At 40.9% G+C, this 18,541-nt stretch overlaps 1 protein-coding gene across 4 annotated transcripts in view; it reads right to left on the bottom strand.

Moving 5' to 3' along the window:
• The window catches only part of DYNC1I1 (dynein cytoplasmic 1 intermediate chain 1), a 322,279-nt gene that overhangs the window by 62,484 nt on the left and 241,254 nt on the right, over positions 1-18,541 (bottom strand). For all 4 annotated transcript variants that reach the window (XM_068972507.1, XM_068972509.1, XM_068972508.1 and 1 more), the window contains 3 exons: positions 17,048-17,161; positions 14,465-14,598; positions 9,851-9,995 (listed from right to left, as the gene is read on the bottom strand). In XM_068972507.1, coding sequence (XP_068828608.1) covers positions 9,851-9,995; positions 14,465-14,598; positions 17,048-17,161 — 393 coding nt within the window. The remainder of the gene's footprint in view (positions 1-9,850; positions 9,996-14,464; positions 14,599-17,047; positions 17,162-18,541) is intronic.

Below are 18,541 nucleotides of genomic sequence, written 5' to 3'. Positions count from 1 at the left end.
CAAACAGAGACTTCACTCTTGAAGGGCACACACAAGATTCCATGTGCACCAGAAAACCTGGACAAACCAGTGACTCCACAGAAGCCTAGGCCAGACCTACCTGTGGGTCCTGGAGGATTTACTGGGGAGGCAGAAGTCAGCTGTGGCTCACTGAAGAGGAAGTAACACTGGCGGCAGAGTATCCAGGGAACATTCATCTGTGTGAGCTCTCCCAGAGGTCACCATTTTGGCGCTGAGAACTGGCCGCACTCAACAGCCCACAGGTTCCAGTGCCGGCATGCCGCAGGCCAAACAACCAACAGAGTGAGAACACAGTACCACCCATGAGCAGACAGGCTGCCCAAAGCCATCTGCGCCAGCAGCCACCTACAAACACACTCTTTGACATGGTCCTACCCACAGAGGCATAAGACTCAGCTCCACCTACTCCTGAGCAGGCACCAGCCCCTCCCACCAGGAAGCCTGCACAGGCCCCTAAACCAAGCTCACCCACAAGGGAGGTGGGAAACATCAGAAGCAAGAAGAACTACAACCTTAAAGGCTGAGAAACAGAGACCACAAATACGGAAAGTTAGGTAAAATGAGACAGCAGAGAAACATGCTGCAGACGAAGGAAGAAAATAAAGAACAGTTAAGTGAAGTGAAGATGCGCAATTTCCTGAAAAAGAATTCAGAGTAACGGTAGTAAAGATGGGCCAAGATACTGGAAACAGACTGGAGACACAGACCAAGAGGATAGAAGAAATGTTCGATAAAGAGCCACAGAACTGATGCTTTCCAACTGTGGTGCTGCAGAAGACTCTTGAGAGTCCCTTGGACTGCAAGGAGATCAAACCTGTGAATCCTAAAGGAAACCAACTCTGAATATTCATTGCAAGGACTGATGCTGAAGCTTAAGCTCCAATACTTTGGCCACCTGATGCAAAGAGCCAACTCATTGGAAAAAGACCCTGATGCTGGGAAAGATAGAGGGCAAGAAGAGAAAGGGGTGGCAGGTGTTGAGATGCTTACATAGCATAACCTACTCAATGGACACGAGTTTGAGCAAACTCCAGAAGATAGTGAAGGATGGGGAAGCCTGGTGTGCTGCAGGCCATGGGGTGCAAAGAACTGGACATGACTTAGTGACTGAACAACAGCAACAGGCGCTTTAAAGAACAAACAGAGGGGAACAATACAATAACACTAGAAGGCATAATCGCAGAATAAATGAGGCGGAGCAAATAAGTGACCTGGAGAACACACTGAGGAAATCACTGCTACAGAACAGAATCAAGAAAAAAGAACTAAAAGAAATGACAACATCTAAGAGACCTCTGAGGCAACATTAAATGTACTGATGTGTGCATTATAGGGGACCCAAAAGGAAAAGGGAGGAAAGTATCTGAGAAAATATTTGAGGAGATAATAGCTGAAAACTTTCCTAACACAAAAAAAGAAATAGGCACCCAAATCCAGACATTGCAGAGAGGCCCATGCAGGGAAACATGCTGAGAAAAATAGTACTCAAACTGACAAAAACTAAAGACAAGGAAACAAATATTAAAAGCAACAAATAACATACAAAGGAACTCCCATAAGATTATCAGCTGATTTATCAGCAGAAACTCTGCAGGCCAGAAGGGAGGGACATGACATATTACAAGTGCTAAAAGGGAAGAACCTACAACCAAGAATACTCTACCTAACGAGGCTCTCATTCTGATCTGATGGAGAAATCAACAGCTTTACAGACAAGCAAAAGGTAAGAGAATCTAGCACCACTGGACCAGCTTTGTACCAAGTGCAAAAAGAGCTTCTCTAGGAGGAAAAGAAAAAGCCGCAACTAGAAAGAAGAAAATTCCTAACAGAAAAGTTCACTGGTTAGGGTAAATATACAATAAAAGAAGGAAATCATTCACACACAAATATACAAAACTGGCAATCATGAGAAGAGGAGAATACAAATGTGGGGTGTTTGAAATGCATTTGAAATTAAGAGACCAGTGAACTGTGGTGTTGGAGAAGACTCTTGGGAGTCCCTTGGACTGCAAAAAGATCCAACCAGTCCAACCTAAAGGAGATCAGTCTTGGGTATTCATTGGAGGGACTGATGCTGAAGCTGAAACTCCAATACTTTGGCCACCTCATGCGAAGAGATGACTCATTAGAAAAGACCGTGATGCTGGGAGGGATTGGGGGGCAGGAGGAGAAGGGGACAATAGAGGATGAGATGGTTGGATGGCATCACCGACTCGATGGACATGAGTTTGAGTGAACTCTGGGAGTTGGTGATGGACAGGGAGGCCTGGCGTGCTGTGATTCACAAGGTCACAAACAGTCGGACACGACTGAGTGACTGAACTGAACTGACTGGACATAAAACAACCTTGGATACATACAGATTGCTATATCAAAACCTTATGGTAACCACAAGCCAAAAATGTATAATAGATATATAAATAAAAAATAAAAAAGCAATCCAAACACAGTACTCAAGATACTCATCAAATCACAAAAGAGAACAAAAGAGGAAAGAAAGAAAAAAGACCTACAAAAACAAACCCGAAACATTTAAGAAAATGCAAATAGAAACATATATTTAAAGTAAGTATTGATATATATTTAAACTAAGTATATATATCAATACTTACTTTAAATGAAAATGAATGAAACGCTCCAATCAAAAGACATAGACTAGCTGAATAGATACAAAAACAAAACCAGTATATACGCTGTCTACAAGAGACACACTTCAGACCTAGGAACACATACAGACTGAAACTGAGGGGATGGAAAAAGATATTCCAAGCAAATGGAAATCAAATATCGTAACAGACAATATAGACTTCAGAACAGACTATTACAAGAGACAAGGAAGGACACTACATGGTGATCAAGGGATCAATCCAATAAGACATAACAACTGTAAGTGTTTATGCACCCAACACAGAAGCACCTCAGTACATAAGACAAGCACCAATAGACACTAAAGGGATAATAGACAGTAACACAGTAATAGTGGGGGACTTTAACACCCCACTTACAACAATGGACAGATCATCCAGACGGAAAACTAATAAGGAAACACAAGCCTTAAATGAAACATCAGACCAGCTGGACTTAACTGATATTTATAGAGCATTCCATCCGAAAGCAGCAGAGTACACATTCTTCTCAAGTGCATGTGAAACATTCTCTGGGATAGATCACATGCTGGGCCATAAAGCAAGCCTTGATAAGTGTGAAAAAACTGAAAACATATCAAACATCTTTTCTGACAGGAATGATATGACATTAGAAATCAACTATAAGAAAAAAAAGCTGTAAAAGCCACAAACACATGGAGGCTAAGCAACATGCTACTAACCAACTAATGGATCACTGAAGAAATCAATGAGGAAATCTGAAATAAACAGCCAAACCTTATACCCAAAGCCACTAGAAAAAGAATAAATAAAGCACAAAGCTAGTATAAGGAAAGAAATCAAAGATCAGAACAGAAATAAATGAAATAAAGAAAACAATAGAAAAAAACTCAGTGAAAGTAAAAGTTGGTTCTCTGAAAAGAGAAACAAAATTGATAGGTCTTTAGCTAGACTCATCAAGAAAAAGAGGGCTCAAATTAATACCACTAGAAATAAAAAAGGAGAAGTTACAACTGACATCACAGAAATGTAAATGATCATAAAATCCTACTACAAGCAACTCTATGCTAATAAAATGGACAACCTAGAAAAAATGGACAAATTCTTAGAAAGATACAATCTACAAATACTGAACCAGGAAGACACAGAAAATATTAACAAAACAATCACAAGCACTGAAAGTGAAACTATGAATTAAAAACTCCCAACAAACACAAGTCCAGGACCAAATGGCTTCATAGGAAAATTCTATCAAACACTGAGAGAAGCGTGTGCACGCATGCTCAGTCATGTCCGACTCTTTGTGACCCCATGGGCTAAAGCCCACCAGGCTCCTCTGTCCATAGGATTCTTCCAGCAAGAATATTGGAGTGGGTTACCATTTTCTCCTCCAAGGGATCTTCCTGGCCCAAGGATCTAACCTGTGTCTCAATGCAGTGTCTCCTGTACTGCATGCAAGATTTTTCACCACTGAGCCACTGAGGAAAGCCACAGTTAGAGAAGAGGTAACACCTATACTTCTGAAACTATTCCAAAAAAATTGCAGAGGAAGGAACGCTCCCAGACTAATTCTATGAAATAGCACCCTGACACCAAAACCAGACAAAAATATCATAAAAAAAAGAAAACTGCAGGCCAATATCACTGATGGACTTAGGTGCAAAAATCCTCAACACAATACTAGCAAACATAATTCCTACATTAAAAGGATCATACACTTTGATCAAGTAGGATTTATCTAGGGATGCAAGAATTTCTCAATATCTACAAATCAGTGTGATGCATCACACTAACAAACTGAAGAATAGAAACCATGTGATCATCTCAACAGATGCAGAAACAAAACTTTTGACAAAATTCAGCATCCACTCTCTAAACGGTGCACATAGAAGGAACCTATGTCAACATAATAAAAGCCATATATGACAAACCCACAGCTAACACCACACTCTATGAGGAAATGCTGAAAGCATTTACTTTGGACCAGGAACAAGACAAGAATGTCCACTCTTGCCACTTTTATTCAACATAGGTTTAGAAGCTCTAATCACAGCAATCAGGGGAGAAAAAGTAATAAAAAGCATTCGAGTTGAAAAAAGTAGTAAAACTGTCACTGTTTGCAGATGACATGATACTACACATAGTTCAGGATGAGAGACACGTACACCTGTGGCTGATTCATGTCCACGTATGGCAAAAACCACCACAATATTGTGAAGTAACTAGCCTCCAATTAAATAAATTCATTAAAAAAAGAAAATCCTAAAGATGCTACCAGAAAACTACTAAAACTCATCAATGAACTTGGTAAAGTTGCAGGATACACAACTTTAATATACAGAAATCTCATGCATTTCTACACACTAACAACGAAAGATCACCAGGAGAAATTAAGGCAACAATCCCATTTACCACTGCATCAAAAAGGATAAAATACCTAGGAACAAATCTACATAAGGAGAAAAAGACCTGTACTTTGAAAACTATAAGAGGTTGATGAAAGAAATCAAAGATGATACAAACAGATGGAAAGATATACCATGTTCTTGAATTAGAAGAATCAATGTTGTCAAAATGAATATACTACTGAAGGCAATTTACAGGTTCAATGCAATTCCTATTAAATTACCAATGGTATTTTTCATAGAACTAGACAAAAAAAAATTTTTAATTTGTATGGAAACACACAAGACCCTAAATAGCCAAAGTAAACCTGAGAAAGAAAAATGGAGCTGGAGGAAGCACGCTCCCTGACTTCACACTATACTACAAATCCACAGTCATCAAAACAGTATGAAATTGGTATAAAAACAAAAATATAGATAAATGGAACAAGACAGAAAGCCCTGAGATAAACCCATGCACCTATGGGCACCTTATCTTTGACAAACGAGGCAAGAATATACAATGGAGAAAAGGCAGTTTCTTCAATTAGTGTTGTTGAATAAAGTTGACTACATGTCCACTACATGTCAAAGAATGAAACTAGAACATTCTTTAACACCATACACAAAATAAGCTCCCCTCAGAGGAAAACATAGGCAGAACATTGACATAAATCACAGCAATATCTTTTTGAAAATAAAACCAAAAATAAACTAGTGGGACCAAATTAAACTTAAAAGCTTTTGCACCACAAAGGAAACTATAAACAAAACCAAAAGACAATCCACAGAATGGAAGAAAATATTTGCAAATGATGCAATCAACAAGGGATTAATCCTCCAAATATATAAATAGCTCACGCAGCTCAGAATAAAAACAAACAACCCAATCAAGAAATGGGCCAAAGATATAAAGAGACATTTTTCCCAAGAAGATAAATAGATGTCCCGAAAGCATATGAAAAGATGCTCAACATTGCTAACCCTTCAGTTCAGTTCAGTTCAGTTCAGTCGCTCAGTCGTGTCCGATTCTTTGCGACCCCATGAATCGCAGCACGCCAGGCCTCCCTGTCTGTCACCAACTCCCACAGTTCACTCAGACTCACGTTCATCGAGTCAGTGATGCCATCCAGCCATCTCATCCTCTGTCGTCCCCTTCTCCTCCTGCCCTCAATCCCTCCCATAGAGAAATGCAAATCAAAACTACAATGACATACCACCTCATGCTAGTCAGAATGGCTATCATCAAAAAGACTACAAACAGTAAATGCTGGAGAGGGTTTGGAGAAAAGGGAACTCTCCTATGCTATTGGTGGGATGTAAATTGGTACAACCATTATAAAGCACAGTATGGGGGTTTCTTAAACAGCTAAAAATAGAGTCACCATATGATCCAGCAATGCCACTCGGGCATATATTGGAACAAAACCATAATTAGAAAAGACACATACGCCCCATGTTTATAAACAGCACTGTTTATAATAGGCAAGACATGGAGGCAACCTAAACGTCCATCAACGGAGGAATGGATAAGGAAGATATGGTACGTATATACAACAGAATATTACTCAGCAATAAAAAAGGGTGAAATGCCATCTGCAGCAACATGGACGGACTTAGATACTGCCGTACTGAGTGAAGTAAGTCAGACACAGAAAGACAAATATCACATGTCACTAATATGTGGAATCTAAAAAAGGAAGGGGGCAAAATGAACTTTTTACAAAACAGAAGTAGAGTCAGAGATGTAGAACACAAACTTATAGTTACCAGGGCATAAGTTGAGTTCAGCTCAGTCGCTCAGTCGTGTCCGACTCTTTGTGACCCCATGAATCGCAGCACGCCAGGCCTCCCTGTTCATCACCATCTCCCGGAGTTCACTCAGAGGGCATAAGTAGGGGAGGGATAAACTGGGAGGTTGGGATTTGCATATATATATGTCACATTATATCTATATTACATATATATGTAATGTTACATATGTAATATAGATATAAATACATTACTACTATAACTACTATATATAAAATAGATAATAATAAGAATCTACTGTTCAGCACAGGGAACTATACTCAATACTCTGCAATGACCTATATGGGAAAATAATCTAAAAAATAGTATGGCTATATGTGTATGAATAACTGATTCACTTTGCTGTACATCTGAAACTAACACAACATTGTAAATCAACTATACTCCAAAAAAAACCCTTTTTTTTAAAGATACATGTACCCTAATGTTCACTGCAGTACTATTTACAATAGCTGAAACATAGAAGCAATGTAAATGTCCACAGAGAGAGAGTGGATAAAGAGGATGTGGTACATAATACATAATGGAATAGTACTCAGTCATAACAAAGAATAATACCATTTGCAGCACACCTAGAGATTATCACACTAAGCGAAGTAATCAGACAGAAATACAAACATCATATGGTATCACTTGTATGTGGAATCTAAAACAATGATACACATGGACCTATTTACAATACAGAAACAGACTCACAGACTTCAAAAGCCAACTTATGGTTACCAAAGGGGAAAAGTGGGGGAGGGATACATCAGGAGATTGAGACTGACTCGCACACACTACTGTATAGCCCAGGGAGCTCTACTCAGTATCCTATAATAAACTAAATGGAAAAACAACCTGAAAAGGAACTGAATCACTTTGCTGGACTCCTAAAATTAACACAACATTGCAAATCCAACTATAAAACAAAAATTAAATTTAAAAAACATCTAAGTTAATAGAAAATGATGACAACAAACTGTTTACATGTTTCTCCACCTTGCTCTTCTCATTTAAAAAATATATCCTAGAGATCACTTCATCAGAGTACGAGAACATCTTCATTTCTTTCTACGCCTGAATAGTACTCCCTCACGTGGACATGCCATACTTTTGATTTGTTCAGTGTCCTACTGATGGGCTTTTGGGTTTTTCCCAGTGTTCTGTGATTAAAGGTAGTCTTTCTCTATCAAGAAATCTCTCTGCGTAAGTCTTTTTCTCATTTATTGCTAGTATATCTTTGGCATTAGAATCCTAGAAGTGGGAACTGCTCTACCAATGAGCAAATACGTATTCATTATTTTTAGATATTGCCAAATTCCCCTCCCTAGTGTTGTACCATTTGTATGTCCAATGACATTGTAGAAGAATGGTTGTTTTCTTTTAGTCTCACCACAGAGAACGCTATCTTCTGGATTTATATCAATCTCACAGTTGAAAAAACGTTTCTCAACTTGGTTTTAGTGTGAATTTCTAAGTGTGGTTGTTTTTCACCCAGTTAAGAGGCAACTCTGTCCTCTTGACATGGTCTCTTTTCATTAACATCCTGGAAGCCCCATTTGCAAACAATTCTATTTTTTCCCATTTCTTGGGTTGTTAATTTTTCATCTTCTTTTCTACTTCCACAACTCCTATTTCCTAAATATTTTCTTTCTCTGCATTGTGTTTCAGCATTTCTTTTATGACCCACTCCTTGGACTTAATAATCATTGTTATTCTTGTTGCAATTAAGTCCATTCCTGCAGTCCCAAACGCTCCCTCTTCTTCTGTCCCAGTTCTCAAACTGCGCAGTGAAGGCTGTGAACTGTGCCTCCCAGGCACCATAAACCCAACCTGTGTGTTGCCCCTTACCATCACGCCCTTCTCTGGGTATTGCTCAGCACAATGAATGGCACCCCAGATCTCCAGCTGCCCCAATCTTAAACCGGGGCTCTTTTCTGTTGACTCTCCCTCTCTCACCTTCCTTGAATCAAATCAATTACCAAATTCTGTGACTTTTTCCTCATAAATGATTCTTGAACCCATCTATTCTTCTCCATTTCAAATTCCTGATCTAAGCCACTGTTATTTCTTCCCTGGACTCCTGCACCTTTCTTGTAGGTGGCCTTTCCTAGTTCTTCTTGCTCCCAAACATGATCAGAATTACCTTTAAAAGTACAAATCAGAGGACTACCGTGGTGGCACAGTGGATAAGAATCTGCTGGCCAGTGCAGCTGATCCTCGTTTGATCCCTCATCCAGGAAGATCCTACATGCCCTGGAGCACGTGAGCCCATTCACCATACTACTGAGCCTGCGCTCTAGGGCCCATGCGCCGCAGCCACTGAGCCTGCGCTCTAGGGCACATGCACCGCAGCTACTGAAGCCCACGTGCCTAGAGACTGTGCTCTGCCACAAGAGAAGACACCGAGATAAGAAGCCAGCGTACCTCAATGAAGAGTAGTCCCCACTCACAGCAGTCAGAGGAAGCCCATGCAAAGCATTAAAGACCAGCACAGTCATAAATAAATAAATATATTTTTAAAGTGCAAATAAGACAGTGCCATTTACTCATTTGAAAACCACCAAAACTCAGGAAGTCCCTAAAACCCGAACCTCCAAAACCAAGAAACCCATCTCAAGTCCTGTATTTCCATAGATACAGATGTACATAACCACTGCAAAGCTCTGGATACTCAAAACTGAAGTGATAACAGGGGGTACACGTCTGGGGAGAAGGCTAGGATCAAAGTCAATGAAGGGGATGCCATGGGCAGGCTTAGTGTTGGTGAAGAAGGACTTGTTTTTATCATTATTTGCATTGTCTGAATTTTTACAACGAGAGTATTCTCCAGTAACATATATTACTTATATATGTTAAATTAAATGGACTGAGAAAGTGAGCCTTAACTAGCTCACACGCAGGTTGGGTTCGCCAGAAAGTTGTACGAATTCCCAATGTCAGGTATCCTAGAAGAGACTTCAGGCTCCCCACAATTCCTTGCAGGGGACAACACTGTCCTCTTGCCTAGGTGCAACCTGGGAAAGGAAATCAAGGTGTGCTCACCTTTGTAGTCCACAGTTTGACGGTCCAGTCAAATGACGATGTGACAAACAGGTGTGAGAAGTCGATTGGGCCCACTGCCATATGGCAGTTAATTCCTGTCACTGGCCCTTGGTGGCCCTCAAAGACTTCCCCGATGCCGGCTTTGCTGCATGAAGACCACACAAGACAAGAGTTTCAGTGACCTTCACAAATCAGTGACTGCTTTTAAGGAAAAAAACAAAACAAAACAAGTTTGTCTCTGCATGGTTGCTTCTCCATAATTTAGCACAGCCATAAACCACCAGACTTGAAACTCACTGTCACAGTTACGTCGAGAGAAATAAATGCTAGCCTGCTCTCAGTGATTTAAAACAACATGGCGCAATAACATCTTTTTAATCTTCAGAATTGAACATCGACTTAATCCTTTTTAGGAGTATTTCAAAGCCCATCACTGCTGATGAAGCTATTGATACTTCGATGGAAAACACACACAGTCAACCATCCACATCTACTGATGCCTGTGATATGGAGGGGAGGCTATGCCGTGCCATTTTTAGATGGGATTTGAACATCCTTAGATTTTGGTACCTGCAAGGGCTCCTGGAACCAATTCCCCATGGATTCAGATACCAGGGGACAACTATATACTCAGATCCCAGAGCTTTCATAGTTATAAGAAGATGATTCTATTCTTGTGATGACATTTGGCACAACTTCCATTTTAACTCCTTTTAGAGAAGACTTAAGACCTGGGTTAGATCCCTGGATCGGGAAGATCCCCTGGAGAAGGAAATGGCAACTCACTCCAGTACTCTTGCTTGGAAGATTCTATGGACGGAGGAGCCTGGTAGGCTACAGCCCATGGGGTTGCAAAGAGTCAGACAAGACTGAGCAACTTCACTTTCACTTTGGCTATAAAACTTCACATATCCTTGAGTACATGTATTTTTCCTTTCAACAAAATGTTTTTTTCTTTAAAGTTTATTATTATTATTTTTGATGTGGGCCATTTTTAAAGTGTTTATTGAATTGGTTACAACATTGCTTCTGTGTTTTTTTCTGTTTTTGTTTTTTGGTCACCAGGCATTTGAGAACCTAGCCCCTCCACCGGGGATCAAACCCACACCCCTTGCATTGGAAGACAAAGCCTTAACCACTGGACCTCCAGGGAAGTCCCTCAAGAAAATTTCTTAAATTAGGTTGACACTCCTGAAAATGTAAAACTTGGTGGAAACCCTTGTTGTCACAAAAATCATAGGCAAAATAACTTAAATGTAATACAGAGGAAACTATGTTTTCACTGAAAGGAGGAGAGTAATTTACAAATCCACTAAATGTAAACTCCGTAAGGGTGGTGCCTTGTTTTCCTTGTTGCATAGTGTAGTAAGTGTCCAATAAACACTTGATGAACAAAACAGCAGAAGAAGAGACAAACTCCTGCCTTTCTCCCCAAGAAAAGCACATTTGAGAAATGGTGATACACAGTTTGAAAGTTATCCACAGACATATGTCATTTCTTTAACTAAGCTGGGATTGTTTCTATCACCCATTATTATACAACAGTCTGCATGCAATAACACCCAATTAGAAAATACATCAAAATGCTGTATTTTGGTTATACAAAGTAAGTATACACAAGTATACACAAGGTTATAAATATGACAAATACAGAGGGATTGTGGCTTCTAAATATTACATCACAAAGAGTGAAAATGAACTAAGTTATCAAAGCATGTGAACTTCTGGGCCACCAGTAAATGTCAGTGTGTTGAGCAAAATTTGAAATCACTAGCCAAGTGCTGTAGTGTAACAAGCACTCAAAAATTATGCCTGGTAAAACTGCCAACAGCAGTTCTACATGTGATCATTTACATTTGTTCTAGAGAACTCGAGGAACTGATCTTTGAAGTGGCCCCAAGTGAGATTCCGCTCGCCCTTAACAGCATCCTGAAAGGGTTTATAGGGTGCAAAATGAGGACCTTATTTGATTTATGGACGTGGATTTGCACCTTTTCCATGTTAGGTGAAAAATAGAAATTTCACACCTCTCCTCTGTAGCCCTATATGACCCATTTAAGATTACTATGAAGCCAAACGCCTGTGACTTTATAACTTTCTAAGATCTGTGTTTTATATGTCAGATGGATGGACAAATGTAAAAAGCAAAATCAAGCTTGTTGGAAAATGACTTGTGGTTTGTACCTTGCATGCATGCTAAGTCGCTTCAGTCGTGTCTGATTCTTTGAGACCCCATGGGCTGTAGCCTGCCAGGCTCCCCTGTCCATGGGATTTTCCAGGCAAGAATACTGGAGTGGGTTGCCATGCCCTTCTCCAGGGAATCTTCCCAACCCAGGGATTGGACCCACATCTCTCATGTCAACGGCAGGCAGGTTCTTTACCACTAGTGCCACCTGGGAAGCCCCTTAGGTCCCCTTCTTTTGAACAGTGCATCTTCTGATTGTGCTTGAAAAGGAAAAGAGCCACAGAGCAAAAACATTCATCATGAAAACGGTTACTCACATTAGAGAATTTTCAAAAAAAAAAAAAAATCTGAAAAGTTATCACTGAACATGTTCTGGAACCCTCACAGATAACTAAGGCCCTGGGTTAAGGAAACTGAACCTGTGTCCTGCCGATTCTAATAAATATGTAGATAAACCTGTGAACCTTTGTTTGGTCCACTGTGCATTCTGTGCTTCTCTCCTTCCATTTAGGATATTCCACCTGCCTTGCAGATGTTTATGTGTTTACCTTTCCCACCATCATCAGTTTCTTGGAGATAGGAACAGGCTTAAATGATGTCTGCATGCCTGGCAAGGTCTAGCAACGCCCTTTGCTGACAGTAGTTGTGCAGTGAACATTTCCAAGAATGAACAACTTTATCAGATCTTTCTCTGCTTTTGGAAAACTTTGATGCATAGTTATAGCCAGTACTAAAGAAGGAGGAGGGGGCTTCCTTGGTGGCTCAGACTAGGTAAAGAGTCTACCTGCAATGTAGGATACCTGGGTTCTATCTCTGGGTCGGTAAGATCCCCTGGAGGAGGACATGGCTATCCACTCCAGTATTCTTATCTGGAGAATTCCACAGACAGAGGAGTACGGCAGGCTAGAGTCCATGGGGGCACAAAGAGTCAGACACAACTGACAGAACAACTCTATGAAGTAAGACTGCTGGGCATGGAATTATAAGAACATCTTCCCAGGCATCTTTTCCTCATGTGAGGAGGGAAAATACTGCTGGTTTCTGTGGGCAGCAAAGCAGGAGCTTCATAGCTTGTACTGTGTGAATGGGAGAGTCATACACCTGGGCCTTCGACGAATCACAAACACACTAGAGTAAGGACTGGGAACAATTCCTGGTTCCTCACGCAACCTAAAAAGCCTGTGATGAGTGCAAGAGATGCAAAATCAATTGAATTAGAACTTCTCAAGTGAAAGGGAAAAAACGCACCAAGGTGAACACAGTGAAACTTTCAAAATATGAGTCCAATCGTTAAATATTGTGTGTAATTTTATAATCTAGTCCAAATTACTGGATTCCACTTCTTTCCTGAGATTTTCCTAGTAGTATTTGCCAGTCTCTCAATCAAGACAGAGTTTGTATCACCTCTCTTCATTCTGAATCTTCATTCTACCTCGTGTATCGCTTACTATTTTGGCCTCTGATTGGGAGGAAGGGCCCTAAGGCGCTCTCTATATTATGCAGTTATTTTCATTCTGTTTTCCTTATATAGATTTTTAACTCCTCACTTACTATGTTCCCAGAACCAAGCAGGAAATCAATAATGAGATGGAAGTATTTCAGAAAAAAAAAAAAGGGCAGATGGCTGAATAGTTAAAACTGTGATGAATGCTAACGCAGAAGTGATATAAAAATAAGTAAAAAAACAAACCCATCTGACAGCTTGTACTCCTATCCCATTGATTCTACTTTAATTTTCTCCAAGTACTCATCTTCTCAAACCACATATTTACTTACTATTTTACTGTCAGTCACCCTCAACCAGAATATAAACTCCAGGTCTGTTTTGTTCCTGACTGCATTCCCTATAAAGTGATGGTGCCGGACATAAGGCAGGTTCTCAGGAAATAGCCCTTAAATGAACACATGAATAAAGGGGATGAAAATTCTATGGAAACATAAAGGAGGAAATGATTTCCTTCCTCCAAGGAAGTCAGGAGAGGCTCGTGGAAAGACCTTTGTGCTGGCTCTTGAAGGATACGGGCAGGGGAGATTGATCAGGCCAAGAAGAGAGAAATACCAGATGCAGCAGGAGAAACTGGATGTACAAACTCACAGATATGTAGTGGGATCAGCAATGTGGCGATGGGTGCGTGGCTGGAGCCTGAAGGCTGAAGCTGGGGAGGGGCATGCAGAAAGGGGAGTCAAGAATCGTCTCTGATATGCTAAAAAGTTAGGGCTTTTTTCCTCCAGGCAATGTGAACCATCAAAGGCTTACAAATGGCTAATGACCAGAGCAGTCGGATGCTATAAAACAGTGAAGACTTGAGGCTGTGATTTGCATTTCTTCAGAAATGCCTTTCTCATAATGCAAGGTGTTACAAACCAGCAATCGATAACAGACTGTCGGAAATGAAGAACACGTCATGGGTAAGAAAACAGAAACTCACCTTCCATGACGACAGGCCGTGTAGACTGTACCCTCCTCGCTGCCAACCACGAAGTTATTGACGTCTCCCGTTGGGAAAGCCATTCCAGTAACGGCCACAGGCTTGGACTTATTGTACACCAGCTCCATGCTCTCCTACCAAAACACGGCGTGGTTACATTTCCTCTGTCAACTCCTTGCCATGCCAAAGATAGCACGGAAAAATCATTTGACTAAATCGTCTGTTTGCTTTTCACACAGCGTTACAAAAGACCCCGGCTGTGCCAGAAACCACGCTTTACTGCCCCTGACATTCAAGCTTCTGTGTATCTCTGGTTTCAGCGGCTGGATTTCATCAGCATGTGCTGTTGCTTCTGAAGTCAGGCAGAGATGACAGGTGAGAATTTTGAAACTAATGGTGCAGAAACTAAAGATAATACTGTAATGGTTACACTTGTCAGCCCCAGGCTTTAATAAAACACACAATACCCTTGTATTTACAAACATTTTCAAAATCAATTGTTCGTGAGAATACACATGTATTAATATCAGATGTACGGAGCACATTCGTGTGTCCTCCATGGGCTAAAACCGAGAGTTGTCACTCAGGTCATAAGAACCAGATTTCAATAGGGACTCGAATTCATGAAGGGCAGACATTGGGTGTGTAGACGGTTAAGTCTGCAAAAAACAGTGCTCAAGTTGGTTTTTAAAATAGTAATGAGGGTCTTTATTTTATCTAAAATGATTTTCAGAATCAGGAATTCCAGTGTATTTTAAAAGACATTCTGCTGAATTGAGTTTAAGGACAGTGCAGAGTAGTTAGATGTAACTAACATTCTTGAATATTTCTGGTTATTTACATCCAAAAGCCTGCTTGGAACACCTAAAGTAATTAAAAAAAAAATTCTGAGGGACCATGTCATTATATTTGGAAGTTTAGTCTCTTTTATGCAAACAAATAAACCGAGGCATCGCGGCCACGGAGTCTATAAATCGGAAGCACATGCTAGCAGTCTGGAACACGCAGACCACGTGGTCATGTGACAAGCTCGCCGTCTGCGAGACCCAGACGCGGGGAGTGCCTGAGTGAGCGGATGCTGTGACGGCAGTAACACAAACCGTGCCATTGCCAAAATTAGCAGACAGGGCACGGCCTCGTGGGCACCCACTTGGGACAGAGAGGGAGCAGGGCAAATGTCTTCTGCCCCCTTGTCTGCCTGCCATCCACAGCCATACCACCGAAATGCTTCCACCTCTGGCCAGAGACAGGCGTCCGCTGGCATCCTAAAACTAATGAAAATGACCCCGCAGCTCCCCCTGCGAGGGGCTGTAACCTAAACACACACACACACACACACACACACATTTAATCATCAAAATGGGCAATTAAAAATTCCTAATTAGAGGGTTTACTCATATCTGCTTGTAATCTCCAGGGCTTTTAAAAGAAAACAACATATTGTTGAGAAATTTAAGACAAAGCTGTAAAATACCCACACACAACTCCCTAAACTTGTATAAATGTTAAAGATCAGCAAAAGCAGAGGAACTTAAACGGTAAGGAACTTATGAGCTCTTCCCCCCACACTAAAATGATAAAAAGAACATTTGTTTTACTATTCTCTACATCTCTATTTTGTGCTGACTTTTGGGAGGTTCTTCTTGGTTTCCACATTTCCTTACGTCTCCTGAAATTTCCAGTATCTTTTAAACTTCTGATGGAGACAGTCTAGCATTCTTAGTTCAGAAAAGGGGAAAGGAATGTTAACATTGAGAATTATCTCCTAGTTATACAGTTTTCTTGATGTTTCCTCACATGGTCAACGGCTACAACAGGAAACCGTGCTCTGTTTTTAGCTGGTGGACAGTGAAGTACTTTATTCCCCACAAAGGAAAGTGGAAAGACGTGGCTATTTGCGCGTTTGCGTGTGTATGCGTTGTCTTCTGTGTGTGTGTACACACGTATATTCTGAAAGCTGCGCTGAGTTGTCTCCCCCCATGGTCTCTTCCACATCTGCTCCTTCATTTGCCTCCCATTACTGTCATCAGGAGCAGTTTGGAGACCTTGGAACTTCTTCATTTTCAACTTCTCGCTTGTTGAGCAAGGAACGGCAGCAGCCACCCTAACAAACATTCCAGACGAGAAAACAGATGGCTGGACAAATTCTTCAAACACACGAGGCAGTTGTCTAGGCTACAGATGTGAGCAAGGGCTTGGATTTCTGTTTCGCTGGGATACCTATTTCTCCAAGGCAAGCACCCATCAGGGCTCGCTCTGCATTTGTTTAACAATGCTGTAGGGTAAGCAGGATTCCTACCGCAGCCAACTTCCATAATTACTATGCTTTAAAATGGATTATTTCATTTTCACTTGAAACTGACCTAAGGATTAACGTATTACAGTAATTACATGATGTGCGGTAAAGGAAATGGGTTTTGGCTTCCAGAGAAGGCTGCCGAAAACAGGCCCCACTCTTTCAAGTGCACCCACTGATTTGAGCTCCTATAGGATGTGAGGGTTTGGCTTTTAGGAACTCCATTCCATTAGGGAGGTATCTCTTTTAACCAGGATGCTCTTATGTGTAGGGGAAAACAAACCCACCTGTGGAGTGGAGAGCATGTCCAGGCTCCAGGAACACATTTTGCCATCGGTGGAGACGGTGATGAGGTTATGAGCATTTTGGGTCCCAACAACATTTACACAGTACACGGGATGCTGCGGAAACATAAACATGGAGAATCAGATGCTGATCCAAGAGGAATGCTTACATCTGAGTGTCAAACACACTACTCTGAAACAGGGATGAAAGAGTGACACAGTCCTACAATAATGGAAGCCTCGGGTCACTGGCCACTTTTGACTGGAACCTGATTTATTTTTCAAAGCTCTGGCAGCACCACGGAGTAGTGGAAATACTCAGAAATCTTCACCTTGCTCGGTCAGAGGCAGTGCAATGGAGCTGAAGCAAGCGGGAGCCAGTGAGGACTGGTGGGACAAAAGGGACACAGGTGAATGCACGTGACTTACATGAGCCTCCAGCATGGAGTTTGGCTTTTAAGCTCACCATGAGTGATGGAAACGGACAGTCCTCAGAAGGGTAGAATGATTGACTTTTGGAAGGAGTGTTACTAAATCTCAAGTTTAGTGCATCACAGCCACAGCACCAAACATTTGTTAACATTCTTTATAAAAAAAAAAGTGGTTAATATTCATCAGCCTCTTTTGATTTGAAGGAGAGATACTGGTGGTGGAAATTATTGGTACAAGGAACCTAGTGACATAAAATTAGGTTCTTTTTTCACTACAACATCTAGGATAGGGTAATGATAGTTGTTGTGTGTTTTTTTGTTTTTGTTTTTTTTTCCAAAATATTGCTAGGGTAGGATGGAGGCTTACATTTGGCCAGGGTCTTGAGAAAAGTCACTTAAACATCCCAGAAATCATAAGCAAGATGCTCTAACCTTTTGTCATAACTCAAGAAGGTTATTCTACTTGGTAGAGTCCTAAATGGTAGGCTCAAATCATTTGCAGCTGCACATTAAATACTAAATGGAAGGTTAGCATAAGCAGAACCTAGCAGTAATTTGGGTTAGATTTCAGGCAGCTTAGCCTTCAGTGGCCAAACCACAACTTAGCTGATGCTTCTCTGTGCAAACAGCTGACAGTCTTTCTCTTGATGAGTTACTGTCCATAAGACCTAGCCAAAAAAACGATGAAACAATCTCTAATATTGGAAAGTTGATATCATATGAAGGATGATTCCCCAACTATTATTATCATATAAACTCCTGGTCAGAAGGAACTGTAATAATCATCAAGCGCAGCTATTCATCTGCCTCTCCCAAGACGTGGTCCAAACTCTGCTGAAACACCTTTCTTAGCCAATTTCAGCACTAATTCTTGGGCAATCCTGCCTTCTACCAATGGGAATAAAGAAATCTCAAGGAGGTATCTTTAGTGAAGCACCTTCTGACATTATATTCATCAAGTCCAACATAATACTAACGGATTGTTCTTGTATAACCCCCTTCCCCCCACCACCCACCACCCCAGTCTTGTCTTTCTCAGACTAATCATCACCAGTTCCTTCAGCTG

This window comes from Capricornis sumatraensis, chromosome 5 (assembly GCF_032405125.1).
Source record: "Capricornis sumatraensis isolate serow.1 chromosome 5, serow.2, whole genome shotgun sequence".
Classification (NCBI taxonomy): Eukaryota; Metazoa; Chordata; class Mammalia; order Artiodactyla; family Bovidae; genus Capricornis; species Capricornis sumatraensis.
The sequence above is the reverse complement of the archived record's forward strand: the minus strand, read 5'-3'. Positions and strand labels throughout refer to the sequence as shown.